The sequence below is a fragment of the Dromiciops gliroides genome, chromosome 4, assembly GCF_019393635.1.
Source record: "Dromiciops gliroides isolate mDroGli1 chromosome 4, mDroGli1.pri, whole genome shotgun sequence".
NCBI classification, from domain to species: Eukaryota; Metazoa; Chordata; class Mammalia; order Microbiotheria; family Microbiotheriidae; genus Dromiciops; species Dromiciops gliroides.
The window spans coordinates 269,743,395-269,756,234 of record NC_057864.1 but is presented as its reverse complement, the minus strand read 5'-3'; the positions used below and the strand labels follow the sequence as shown (position 1 = coordinate 269,756,234).

At 35.2% G+C, this 12,840-nt stretch overlaps 1 protein-coding gene across 1 annotated transcript in view; it reads left to right on the top strand.

Annotated features, from left to right (window-relative positions):
* The window catches only part of PKHD1 (PKHD1 ciliary IPT domain containing fibrocystin/polyductin), a 714,107-nt gene that overhangs the window by 669,539 nt on the left and 31,728 nt on the right, over positions 1 to 12,840 (top strand). Inside the window, exon 63 of the mRNA XM_044005152.1 lies at positions 7,002 to 7,109. Within this exon, the coding sequence (XP_043861087.1) occupies positions 7,002 to 7,109 (108 nt within the window). The remainder of the gene's footprint in view (positions 1 to 7,001; positions 7,110 to 12,840) is intronic.

Below are 12,840 nucleotides of genomic sequence, written 5' to 3'. Positions count from 1 at the left end.
TTTATCCTTTGAGCTAGCAATACCACTACATGGTCTATTTCTGAAAATAATTAGGGAATAAAGGAAAGAACCTATATGTTCCAAAGTTTTTGTAGCAGCTCACTTCATAGTGGCAAAAAACTAGAAATTGAGGGTATACTCATCAAATGGGGAATGGTTGAACAAATTGTGGTATATGATTATGGTAGATACTACTGTGCTATAAGAAATGATGAGTTCAATGATTTTAGAAAAATATGGAAAGATTTACACGGAATAATGAAGAGCAAAATGAGCAGAATCGAGAGAGTATTGTATACAGTAAAAACGGTGTTGTTTTAAGAACAACTTTAAGTGATTAAGTTATTTTGTCTATTATAAATACCAAATTAACTATAAAAGACATATGAAGAAAAATGCTCTCGGCATCTAGAGAGACAAATGATAACGAGAAGTATATATAGAATAATTTTGCACATATGCCTATTTGTGTCTAATGGCAACAATCTCTAGGGTGAGGGGGAGGGAGGGAAGACAAAAAGAGAAAAAAAGAAATTTATATTATAATTTCGCTGTATATTTGAAAGGAATAGCAAATTGTGCATAGTAGATTTGCAGTTCAATGTACAATCACCATTTTTTATGGTACTATGTTACGGAAATGCTTGTTTTATTCTATAAACTAAAAGCAAAAGGAAAAGTGACTATCTCATATATATTTTCTAATAGACTTCAATATTTTGTTTAATATTGTGTTTATCACAAATCAATGACATGTCAAAGACCTGTCAATATTGATTTTCACTTGGTTTTCATATTTTTCTAAAACTGGACCAGGTTGATCTGCCCAGTCAAAGATAAACTTGTCTATCTTTGGAACATGGAAATTATGGGTCATAATATAATATTTTTTGGGGGGTGGTGAGGCAATTAGGATTAAGTGACTTGCCCAGGGTCATACAGCTAGTAAGTGTCAAGTATCTGAGGCTGGATTTGAACTCAGGTCCTCTTGAATCCAGGGCCAGTACTTTATCCACTGTGCCACCTAGCTGCCCCATAATATAATAATTATAACTTGCTTTTATAAATTGACCTGATTTTCTTTTGACCCTGTGCCTATGATCCTCCACATGACTATTTTAATATATATGAAATGTTATCCTGTATACAACAAAAGCAATCTTAGACATAATAAATATATTTTTCTGCCAGTGATTTAATGTTTATCCTAAAATATTCATTTCATGAAATGTTTTGAGTATATACTTCATCAAAAGAGGTTTTCATCAGTTCTTCGTCATTTTGGGGCAGTGGATAGAAATCTAGGTCTGGAGTCAGGAAGACTTGAATTCAAATTTGAACTCAGACATGTATTAATTGTATGACCTGAAAATGACACAAACTCTGTTTGTCTTAGTTACTCTATTTATCTTCAAATGGTCATTGCATTACATGTTTCAAGGATATGCTTCATCAAAAGAAGTTGTCATCAATTCTTAATCATTTTGGAATAGCAGATGGAATACTGGGCATGAAATCAGGAAGACCTAAGTTCAAATCTGGCCTCAGACACTTAGTAGCTGTGTGATCTGTGAAAGCCACTGAACAACCTGGTTTTGCCTCAGTTTCCCCATCTGTAAAATAGGGATAATAATCGTACCTACTTCCCAGAGTTGTTGTGAGGATCAAATGAAATAATTGGGCAGATAGGTGGCACAGTGGATAGAGCATTGGGCTTGGAATCAGGAAGACTTCATGAGTTTAAATCCATCCTCAGATACCTACTAGCTTTATGACCCTGGGCAAATCACTTCACTCTCTTTTCTTTGGCTTCCTTATCTAAAAGAATGAACTGGAGAATGAAATAGCAAACCATTACAGTATGTTTGCCAAGAAAACCTCAAATGAGGTCACAGAGAGTTGGACATGATTGAAAAATAACTGAACAGTAATACAGCACAACATCAAGTGTTATGGAAATGTTATTTATAATAATACTTATAATAATAATTATTGCTATTATTAATTTTCAATGTGGAAAGTTGCTATTACAGTTTTGAGATAACTGGGCCTCACCCCATTCAATTATAGGAAGTATTCCCAGGTTTTTGTTCCCATTAGTCATCAGAGTAGAGGCTTGGATGTTGCTTCATTTATACCCTTTGCCTCTTTGCAGAACTGTACCTAGTCATAGTATCTAGGGTTGAAAAAGTTGCTTAGAAATTATCTAGTCAAACTTTCTCACTTTATAAGGAAAGCGAGGTCCAGGGAAGTTAAATGACCCAGCCAAGATCATACATTTAGTAGAGGTAGTATTTGAATCCTGATCTTCTTTTCTAAATATTCTCCTGGGGAGGCCCTGGCCTTAATATCCTTGTTTATGCATTCCATTATTTCCCTACTCTTCTCAGAAAGTCTGAACTAAATGTCTCATACTCTGTATTGTTTGTTCATTCTAGCTTGTTAGGCCTTTATTAGATTCATATAGTAGCTTCTCTCTTTTGCTAGTCTAGTGGCCTCTCATATCTTCTGACTGCTTTTCTAATACCTTTGCTTTTTCATCCTACTTATTATTGACCCAAGTTACTTGTCTAGTCTTTCCTTGAAAGATGTTTTATAATACTTTTTTCATAGTCCTTCCATAATCTTCTGTGCTCTCTCCATCTTTTGTTTGCAAAATTCAAACTGTTACCCAGTTAAAAAGAAAAAAAAACCTTAATGAATACTGTGTTTGCAGAGGATCATTTCATGATTCTTTTATGTTATGCTTCTATTTACAATCCTTAGATAGATGCTTGTTTCTGTGAAAATAATGACTACAGTTCTGACATATTTAGGGTTTGGTAAACCAGCCTTCTGGGCTATTCTCTCTACCCAGTCCACAATGTAGCTTTCAGAATCTGACTTTCCTTTGGCTCAGCCAACTTATCGGAGAGTATTGCCTGATGACTTCATGGTCATGATCCAGTGGTCTGTTTTTCCAGTTCTATTTGTAGAAATTTCTGGAAGTTTACTTTTAGCAGGAATTAAAGCACAGGCAAAATTGCGAAGGATTTTAAATTCAAAAATTATCTATGTTGTAGTGGAAATTCAATTCGGCAGATATTTAGTAAGTGCCTACAATGTTCAGGGCACTGTGCTAGGTGTTAGAAATATGAAAGCAAATTTGAGTTCATCCCTGCCTTCAAGGAGGTTACATTCATCTGGACCCTAGAGATAATTGGATTTAGAATCAGAAGTTTTATCTTTTAATCCTGGCTCTATTAATTACTATGTGTATGATCTGTTTCCCTTCACTTGTAAAATGAAGATACTGGGCTAGAAACATCTCCAAAGGGTCCTTTTCCAGATCTAAAACATATAGGTTATCTTATCTAAAGATCATTCTGAGATCCTTTCTTCCTATATCTAATCAGTATTGCACCAAAACTATACTGAGAAGATTATAATTTAAACTATTCCAAAGATTGTTTAGAGCAGCTAGGTGGCACAGTGGGCCTAGACTCAGGAAGAACTAGATCAAGTCCAAATCAGGCACTTAATGAGCTGTGTGATCCTACACAAGTCACTATTAACCCTATTTGCCTCAGTTTCTTACTCTATAGAATGAGCTGGAGAAGGAAATAGAAAACCAGTATCTTTGCCAAGAAAACCCAAAATAGGATCACAAAGAGTCAGAAACAACTGGAAAATGACTGAACAACAAAAAGATCTCCTAGAAAGATTTTTTTAAAGAAAGATTTCAATTTTTTATTCCTTCCTTAATTTATTCACTCATTTATTTTGCTTTATTTACTCATTTATTCTCTCCATTTATTCATTCATCTTTCAATCTATCTAATCTATCTACCTGCCTATCATCCATCCATCCATTAATCTATCATTATATCTTTCTATCTATCTATCTATCTATCTATCTATCTATCTATCTATCTATCTATCTATCTATCTATCTATCTATCTATCTATCTATCAAGTTCAAGCCCACTTAAGGAGGAATAGAGACTAGGGGAACTCCCTGATGAGAGACAGCTTCTCTGCAACTTACAGTTTAAAGAGAGTTGTCTCAAGGAAGAGATTAAGTAAACTGCCCAAGGTCAGAGAAGCATTACGTTTCAGAGGCAGAATTTGAATACCATTCTTCCTGGATATGAGACCAGTTCTCTATCAACTTTAGCAAGCTTCCTCTGAAATCATCATTGTCAATTCTTTTCGACCATCTATTTTTCCCTTGTGTCTAGCCTAAATTATCTGTGCGGCATTTCTTTTGTCCTGATCTCCCGAGAAGCCAGATGTAGCTATGTATAGCTGGTATCTGATAGACAATATCACATCATCTACTCAGGCTTATTCCAGACCCTTTGAGGTGAACTAAGCCAATTCTTTTTACATTTAATTACAGGTCCCCCAGAAAAGACACATTCAGAATAATTTAAAAAAACATATTTAATTATATAGTGCCTTGATAGTATATAAGTGAGGGCAGCTTAGAAGATGTTAGAGGGACTCATAGTCTGCTTAGAGAAACATTGAGGTAGCAGGTAGAAGAGTCTTCCCTGGTGGTTAGGCAGTTAATCAGTCGCAGTCCTCCTTCAAGCCCAATTTCCATGCCATCCCAAGCTCCCCCACTCAGCTCATTGTTTACTTCCATTTTTATAGAGAAGCCTGTCAACAGCATTTGTATATTTTATAATTGCTATTCCAAGGATATGATGAACCCTGGAGTAATGTACTGTACTTTGTAGCAACTGTCTCAGCTTTTGGGCACATATGCTTCAAATGTGAGAATATCATAGACAGATATAGAGAGAAAGGGGATCTTCTCAGAGATCTCTGAGGCAAGCTGGTATTTAACGCAAAAGCACACCCATTTGGAGCTAAAGCACTTTCCATTAGGCAGTTTGGCTGCTGTTCTATGAGGCAGACTCACTGTGTTCGACGGACACATTGCGATTAAATGCTGTTTTGTATTCCTCCAAAGATGAGCACAATAAGGACGTTTGTCAAAGGAAAAACTGCAGCAAACGATTGCACGTTGAACATCTGTACTCTGTGGTTCATTGTTTGTAAGAGTTTATTGACCATAATTTTGATGCATATAGGTTTTAAAGAGTATAAACTGCATTTGTCTTGAGCAGCCATCATTTATTTGAGTCTTGGCTTATTTATTTCCATTTTCTGGGCTTTTTATTTATTTTGAGACTCAAGAGATAAAGTAAAATATGTTTCCCAAAAAGGAAGTTTTAGTTAGCTTGACAAAATTGATGAGAAAAGGCAATATTTTCCCAAAAAGAATTATGCTATTGAATTGAAAAATGTAGCACTAGACATGCTATATCTTTATAGTACCTTTCAGCCATATAGATCTCAAACCAATTTATAAACTTTAAGAACTACACTCACCAAATTAAATATATAGCCACTTTTGGAATACAATGACACAACTAGTCATTAGAAGAACCTTAGAGGCAGGGTAATCAGGAAAATAATTAATAATTATGCGAATGTGATTTTAAATTTGGTACCATATATAAGTTATCACCCTCTTAGGGCCCTTTGAATAGAAGGTTTACTCTTTATTTTTACTTAATGTATTATTGTTATCTTTTGTTTTTACATCAAAATAATTGCCTTTTCAATCTTTCCCACATCCAGTTTACCATCCCTTATCATGAAAACAAGAAATCAGGAAAATCAACAGACCACATCTGATAGTATATAAACCACAATTTACAACTTTAGTCTCTGTACCCCTACTGAGAGGAGGGAAGTCTGCTTCATTATCATCAGTGGTCTAGAATAGAGTTTTGTTATTACCACTTATCATAAATCTATCACTTTGTAATATTATTTTCATATATATTGATACTTATTATGTATGTTCTGATTCTACTTATATCACTGTGCATCAGTTCATATATCCTCCCATATTCCTCTGAACTCTTCATATTCACCACTTCTTATAAGGACACTAGTATTCCATGACATGCATATACTATAATTTGTTCAGCCATTCATTTAACTGCCCACTTACTTTGTTGCCCTAGGAGTACTGTTAGCAATATTTTCATATGTATAGATAGCTAAAGTGTTTTAGTGGATGGGGGCACCATTCTTGAAGCCAGGAAGACTTGTGTTCAAATCCTACCTTAGACACTTACTAGTTATATGACCCTGGACAAGATACTTTCAATTTTCACATCTGTAAAATGGGAATAATAATAGCACCTACCTCACAGGACTATTGTGGGTTCAAATGAGATAACATATGTAAAGTACTTTGCAAACCTTGAAGTGCTGTCTAAATGCTAGGTATTGTTTTTTATTTAGGAATTTTCTCTCAGCCTTTATCATCCTTTGGGTGTATGTTCAGTAGTGGGATCACTGTAGCAAAAAATATGAAATAGTTTAACCACTTAACATGACTCCAATTTGCTTTTTAGATTGGTTAGATCAATCAGCAGCTCTAGAGATTGTGTAATCATGTGCCTATTTCCCCACAGCCCATTCACATCTGTCAATTGCCTAGTGTTCCATATGGGAAAAACCAAGGTATAGGTCACTGAAGTTACTTTTTCAGGGTCACCTGGTTAGTAGTGATTAGAGGAAAAAAAAGTTAAGGTGGCTTTCAGTTCTTCTAATCATTATTAAGTAAGTGAACATTAAAACAGAACCCTTACTGTTCTGTCATGTAATACAATAGCAAGAATTTAATGTATGAATAATGGATCCTTCAGCTGAATGGGACCCCTGACATTGTTTCTCTAGGGAACTTGTAGAATGTCTTTACTGGAAGCCCTTTAAGAACAAGATTTAATTATCTGGGATGGTTTAGTTCCAAGTCTTGCCTGAAGGAAATGGGATGGACCATAAAATGTATTTTCCAGCTCTATTTTTTGGGTGGTTGAAAATTAAAGATTCAACTCTGGGCTTAGGGGATGGATTGTAGAGTTTTCTCTTGGACAGGCAGGAATTAGAGCCTGATATTTCTGTTTCTATAGTTGTTGTTTTTGTATATGCAGGGCACACCCATGCAGAAGCTCACAAAGGCCGAGTAAGCTTCTCCAATCTGGCTGTCTCAAGCTCTGGGTCAAAGTGGTACTTTCTTTTCAATGTGACATCCCCACCAGGTAACTTAAGCACTGTTTACATTTGTCATTTCAGACTTTTGGCTCCTTTCCTAAAAAGCAATCCCTTCCTTACAATAGAATTAGCTTTGGTCAAAAAAGCATAAGAAGTTTACCATCCATTTTGTTTCACAGAGAGACACTGGTCTTATCATTGAAAAAACAGAAAGAGGAAGATTGAACCAAAACCTTTAGGGAGTATCTATAATGTGACTCATAGTAAACAAGAATCCAGATAAAAGTATAAACACTTGTCCTAGATGCTAATATTTTCATAGAGGAGCTGAACCTTTAGTTCTATAGATATTGTTAGCAGTGAGCTATCGATATGTCCTCATTGATGAGGAAGAACCTTGGGAGAGCATTCTAAGAGCCCTTTGCTCATAAGATGGAAAATATAAAAATAATCAAGACTCAATTCTAGATTGAAGGTATGTATGAAATCTACATTTGGGTATAAAATCCCTTGATTTATTTCAATGGTGGTAGGTTGGAGAGGGTGGACAAATCTTCTCATATCTCCAGCACTGTTGGCCATCATTATAATTGTTTCCCCTATTTTGGAAAACCTTTCTCCATCACCAGTTTTGATATTTTCAACTTCAAACATTAGAGAAATGCTAGCTGGGACTATACAAGATATCCCCTATTCTTGAGATGCGTACGTAACCTCTTAGAAACCTGAGTCTGCAGCTGTGATGTTTAAAATCTAAATTGTGGTCGCCTTAAATCAGAAGCTTCAGCTCCAGTCTCGTCTAGAGTTCCAGCCTGGTTGGTTGGGTTCTTCCTGAAGTCCTCCTCCTTTAATCAGGAACTCCCTTGGCAAGCTGTTTGTGGAAGCTTTTTTATACATCTGGAACAGAGGCAGTCCTTACACACTGTTTCAAGGTGATTGGTTGGCGTCATCCAAATCCATCGTCTTTGAAGGTGTTCTCAAGTTGACTTCACAGTCTAGTTTCTGAGAACAATACCTTCTTAAGGGATAGCCAGGTGTGATTAAAATCCAATTAACTTGAAGTAGGCTTAATCAGCAGTCAATCACTCTCACTTGATTCAATCAGTATAGATTAATCTCCAGGTGGGTCTTTGAGTATCTGCTAAATCCCATTATTTCATCACACAGCTCAGGTGCCACTTGCTAAGTGAAACCCTTACTGAAACAACATACAGTTTTTAGTACTCTGAACTAATTAATGTGATATTTTTTTCTTTTATACATGTATTTTATACATTTATCTATATACATGTTACATCTTTTCCCCAGCAGAATATAAGCTTCTTGAAGATAGGAGTTATTTCATTTTTATTTTTTTTATCTCAGGCACCCAACATATAACAGGTATTTTATAAATGTTTATTAAATTGATTGAATCTTGCCTTTACGGCCTTGTGACAATTACAAATTTTTATCTTTTTTTTTGAGGGCGAGGGGGATGAGGGTTAAGTGACTTGCCCAGGTTCACACAGCTTTTTGATCTAAGTGTTTTGACAACTATTTTAAGGGACTGTCCTTCCAAAGTGGAATGGAGTTATTGACACAAAAAGATACTGATTCACTGAGAAAAAAGAATGATTTTAAAATGTAGTCTCAAGGACAGCTAGGTGGCACAGTAGATATAGCACTGGCCCTGGAGTCAAGAGGACCTGTGTTCAAATCTGACCTCATATACTTGAAACTTAGTAGCTATGTGACCCTGGGCAAGTCACTTAATCCCAATTGACTCTCTCTCTCTCTCTCTCACACACACACACACACACTCACACACACACTCACACTCACACACACACTCACACTCACACACACACACACACACACACACACACACACAAGCACAAAATAACCTGGAAATTATATAATTTCCAATAATGCAGCCTTATCTTTTACTGTATATTTCTTAGTGTTTTTCAAGTTGGAATTCTTAGCAATGATGATAGATATAAGACTGGAAAAGCAGATTTCTATTTTTAGGTCTTTTGTTTATTTTGGTGGTTTTGAGGTGGAAACATCCCAGAGCCCATGATATATAAATATGATAATTAGGAATTTTGGAAAAATGTTTCAGGGGCAGCTAGGTGGCACAGTGGATAAAGCACTGGCCCTGGATTCAGGAGGACTTGAGTTCAAATTCAGCCTCAGACACTTGACACTTACTAGCTGTGTGACCTTGGGCAAATCAGGCAACCCTCACTGCCCCACCAAAAAAAAACCTCCAAAAAAACAAAACAAAACAAAAAAAAATGTTTCTTGAAAAATATCTATTTTGTAGTCTTCAAACTGATAGTTTGCTAAAATATTATTTTATACCTCAATGAGGTATGGAGGCAACCCTGAAAACTCCAAGAGTATATCTACCAAGCTTGAAAAACTTCAAGTCTTGCCATTAATTAAGAACTTTGTATTGAGAAACATCATGGTACAGTGGACAGAGTGCTCCATATTTGTATTCCAGGGGACCTGGGTTCAAGCCATGCCTCTGCTACTTTCTGCCTATGACTTGGGCAAGTCATTTTACCTCTTTAGACGTCATCTCTTCATGTAAAAATGAAATGGTTTAACTAGACTATATCTAATGTGTCATTTCCAGGTCTATTTCTTTCACTTTATGTTTCTAAACTAGATATTTTTATCTATACTGTGAAGTCTCTTATATGTATTTAAAGCCTATGTTTTCCTTTATTAGTTAACACATTAATATTATCTGGTTTTTGTCTGGTGATGGATTGTATTGTCTTTTGAGCAGCAGTCCAATTAAATTTAGAAAAGCTCATGCCCAAATGGTTGATCACCAGGTGATGATCCACTTACAAGTCTCATCCACTCCACAATAAAAAAGCTTGTGATTTACATTAGTGGAGGGATGCCATAGCTGAGTATCCCCAGACCCATGACAGTCCACTCCAGCCATCATCTTGTCATGAATCTTCATTCTACCCTTTGCCTCTAAACTGACACTCCAGATCTCACCAAGAGGCCCTGCACTCTTGATTGATGAGAATTTACCACATCTATACATCCCAAGACTGATCCATCACATGCTTGTTATTTTCATGCCATGTTAGCTATCTTCATGCTCCTTCTTTCTGCTTTCTGTCTTGTTCTCTGGAAATAATAATCAAATCATCACTACCATTACTGGAATTGATGTTAGTCAATATTGCCCTACCACTCCACTCACTAGTTCTATTTACTTTTCAGTCCAAAATATCCATCCCTGGCCACCATAATTCAATACATGTTGTCTAACTGTGTTAGAATATATATACTCCTTTTTATATTTGTGCTCTTAACATTTGTGCCTGGCATAAGTTAAGTGCTTAATAAATGCTTTTTTATTCATTCTTTCATCCATTCATTAAAAAATTTGATCCTGGAAGAACTGAAGTAAATTTTAACTGCTAAAAATTTTCCTTAGAGAACATAGAATCAAAAATTTAGAGTTGAAAGGGATCTTGGAGGTCATTGATTCTAACCCCTTCATTTTATATATGTGGAAACCAAGTTCCAGGAACTTGCCCAAGTTTACAAATGAACTAATGGCAAAGTCAGGATTCAAACCCAGATTTTAACTATAAATCTAACATTCTTTATATTAATCCCATGCAAGATCATAAAATCATAGATTTAGAACTTTCTTGATACATATTAATACTAGGTACAAAACAACTGAATTAAATATATAAAGGGTGTGATCCCTTCATTCCTGGAACCCTAATCAATAGGAGATAAATTACCAAATGTTGACTAATAAGGACAAAGACAACCTTTAAATAACTACATGAGGTTTCCCAGTGTAAATACATGGATAAATTATTTCTCAATATAGAGTAATTTGTTGCTAAGCATACATTTCCATTGTAATTATATGTAGCTTTTCATAAGTGGTTTTCCTATGATGTTGGAGTTGGAATGGACATTAAAGATTAGTTCATTTATTTTATGGATGAGGAAATTTATTACCAAGGAGGTAAAATAACTTCTCCCATATCATACAAATAATAAGTAGGGGAACCAGAATTCAAACCCTCATTTTCTGACACCAAATCTAATGTGTTTTGGGGGTCTCCAAATTTCCAGTCCTTGGCAAGGGTACCCAAAAAAGGCATTATGGTTCAGTGTAAAATGTACAAGAGCTACAAATTTCATCCTAGTATTACTCTAACTTGAAAGTTATTGGATAGTTATCCCCCTCTCTGTAACCTAATTTCCTTATTGGTGAAATAGGAATAGGAAGCTAGGTAGTAGGTTATAGTATAGGTTAGTGTTGGATTTAGAGTTAGGAAGGCCTGAGTTCATATCCTGCCTTAGATACTAGCTATAAGACTCTGTGTAAGTCTCAACCTTTTTCCATCTCAGTATCCTCATTTATAAAATGAGAATAATAATAGCATATACTTAGCAAGGTTTTTGTGAAGCTTAATTGAGATAGCATATGTCAAACTTAAAGCACTGTTGCTAGCAATATATTATTAGACTGTGAAGGTCATTTTAAGGACTCTATAACAAGGGGTAACAGCTGTTTTGTAGATGAAAACTCTTCAGCATCAGGGATCTGAGTAAGTACCAATTCTGGGCTATGTTTGTTGTTAATGTTCAGGAATCTGTTAGTGAGCAATTTTTCTGTCTCTTTTAACTCTTCAAAGAACTTTGTTAGCAAAATAGACTTGAAGTATTTCTGTATATTGCTTTCCCCAGAGTTCCTATTTATAACTTTCCAGAAAGAGCTGATTTAAGTTGAGAACTGTCAGAACAAGCTTCAGAGCAATGTAAACTGGGAAGAATGTATATGCAAGGCAAAAAGTAGTCACATTTATTTCAGAAAACCTTCATTTCCCTCATACTTGATTAATATCATGTTGAACAATGGAATAGGATTTTGAAGCAGAACTTTTATGCCCCAACTAGTAACATTCTTCAGTTGACCCATCATCTTCTCAGGGTAGCACCTTTTAATGATGGTCACCACCTATCTGGGCTTGCCAATTCTGAGTAAGTCTTATCTAGGCTTTTACATAAATCTACCAGAAAAAGGACCACCAAAAATACTGAAGACATTCTACTCATTCTCTTAATTTAGTATTCTCTCTGTTATTATGTGACTAGTTCATATTTTTTCCTAGTAATACATTTCTCTGATTTACTCCTGAATAACTTCTCATTTGTAATTTGTTTTAGGCAATTTTTTTTGTTATTTCTCTGTTGGTTGCAAAAGTCAATTTTTAAAGACTTTAAATTCACATATCATAAAACCTAATGAGACAAATATTACTGTTAAAAAAGATGGTCCTTTAGAAGAGATTGAGACATATTTTGGGAAGGCATGGCCAATACAGGATTATTATTATATTTTTGGCTTAAATATGCATAGTTCTTATGAGGAATTTCTTTTTTCTTTTTTCCCCAAAGGGCAAGGAGATAGAGGGGAGAGAAAGTCTTTTTTAATTTAAAAAAGAGTAAATTTTAAAATGTAGTTAAAAACAAAAGAGGAAAATAATGTGGACCTTTGTTTCAGGGGGAAAATTAGGGTCATTGAAATTCTGTTATTTCCTAAATGAAATCAAGGCTGATGCCTTCCCTATGTTCAGTTCTAGTTTTGTTTGTTGTCCACTTGCATGATTTGTACCAGCTCCATGATTATTCAATTGTATATGATAGACTAGTTAATAGGTATTTTTCATCCACTTTGTTTTTCCTATGTGAATAGTTAGGATGCTATGCAGTATTCATGAACTTAAT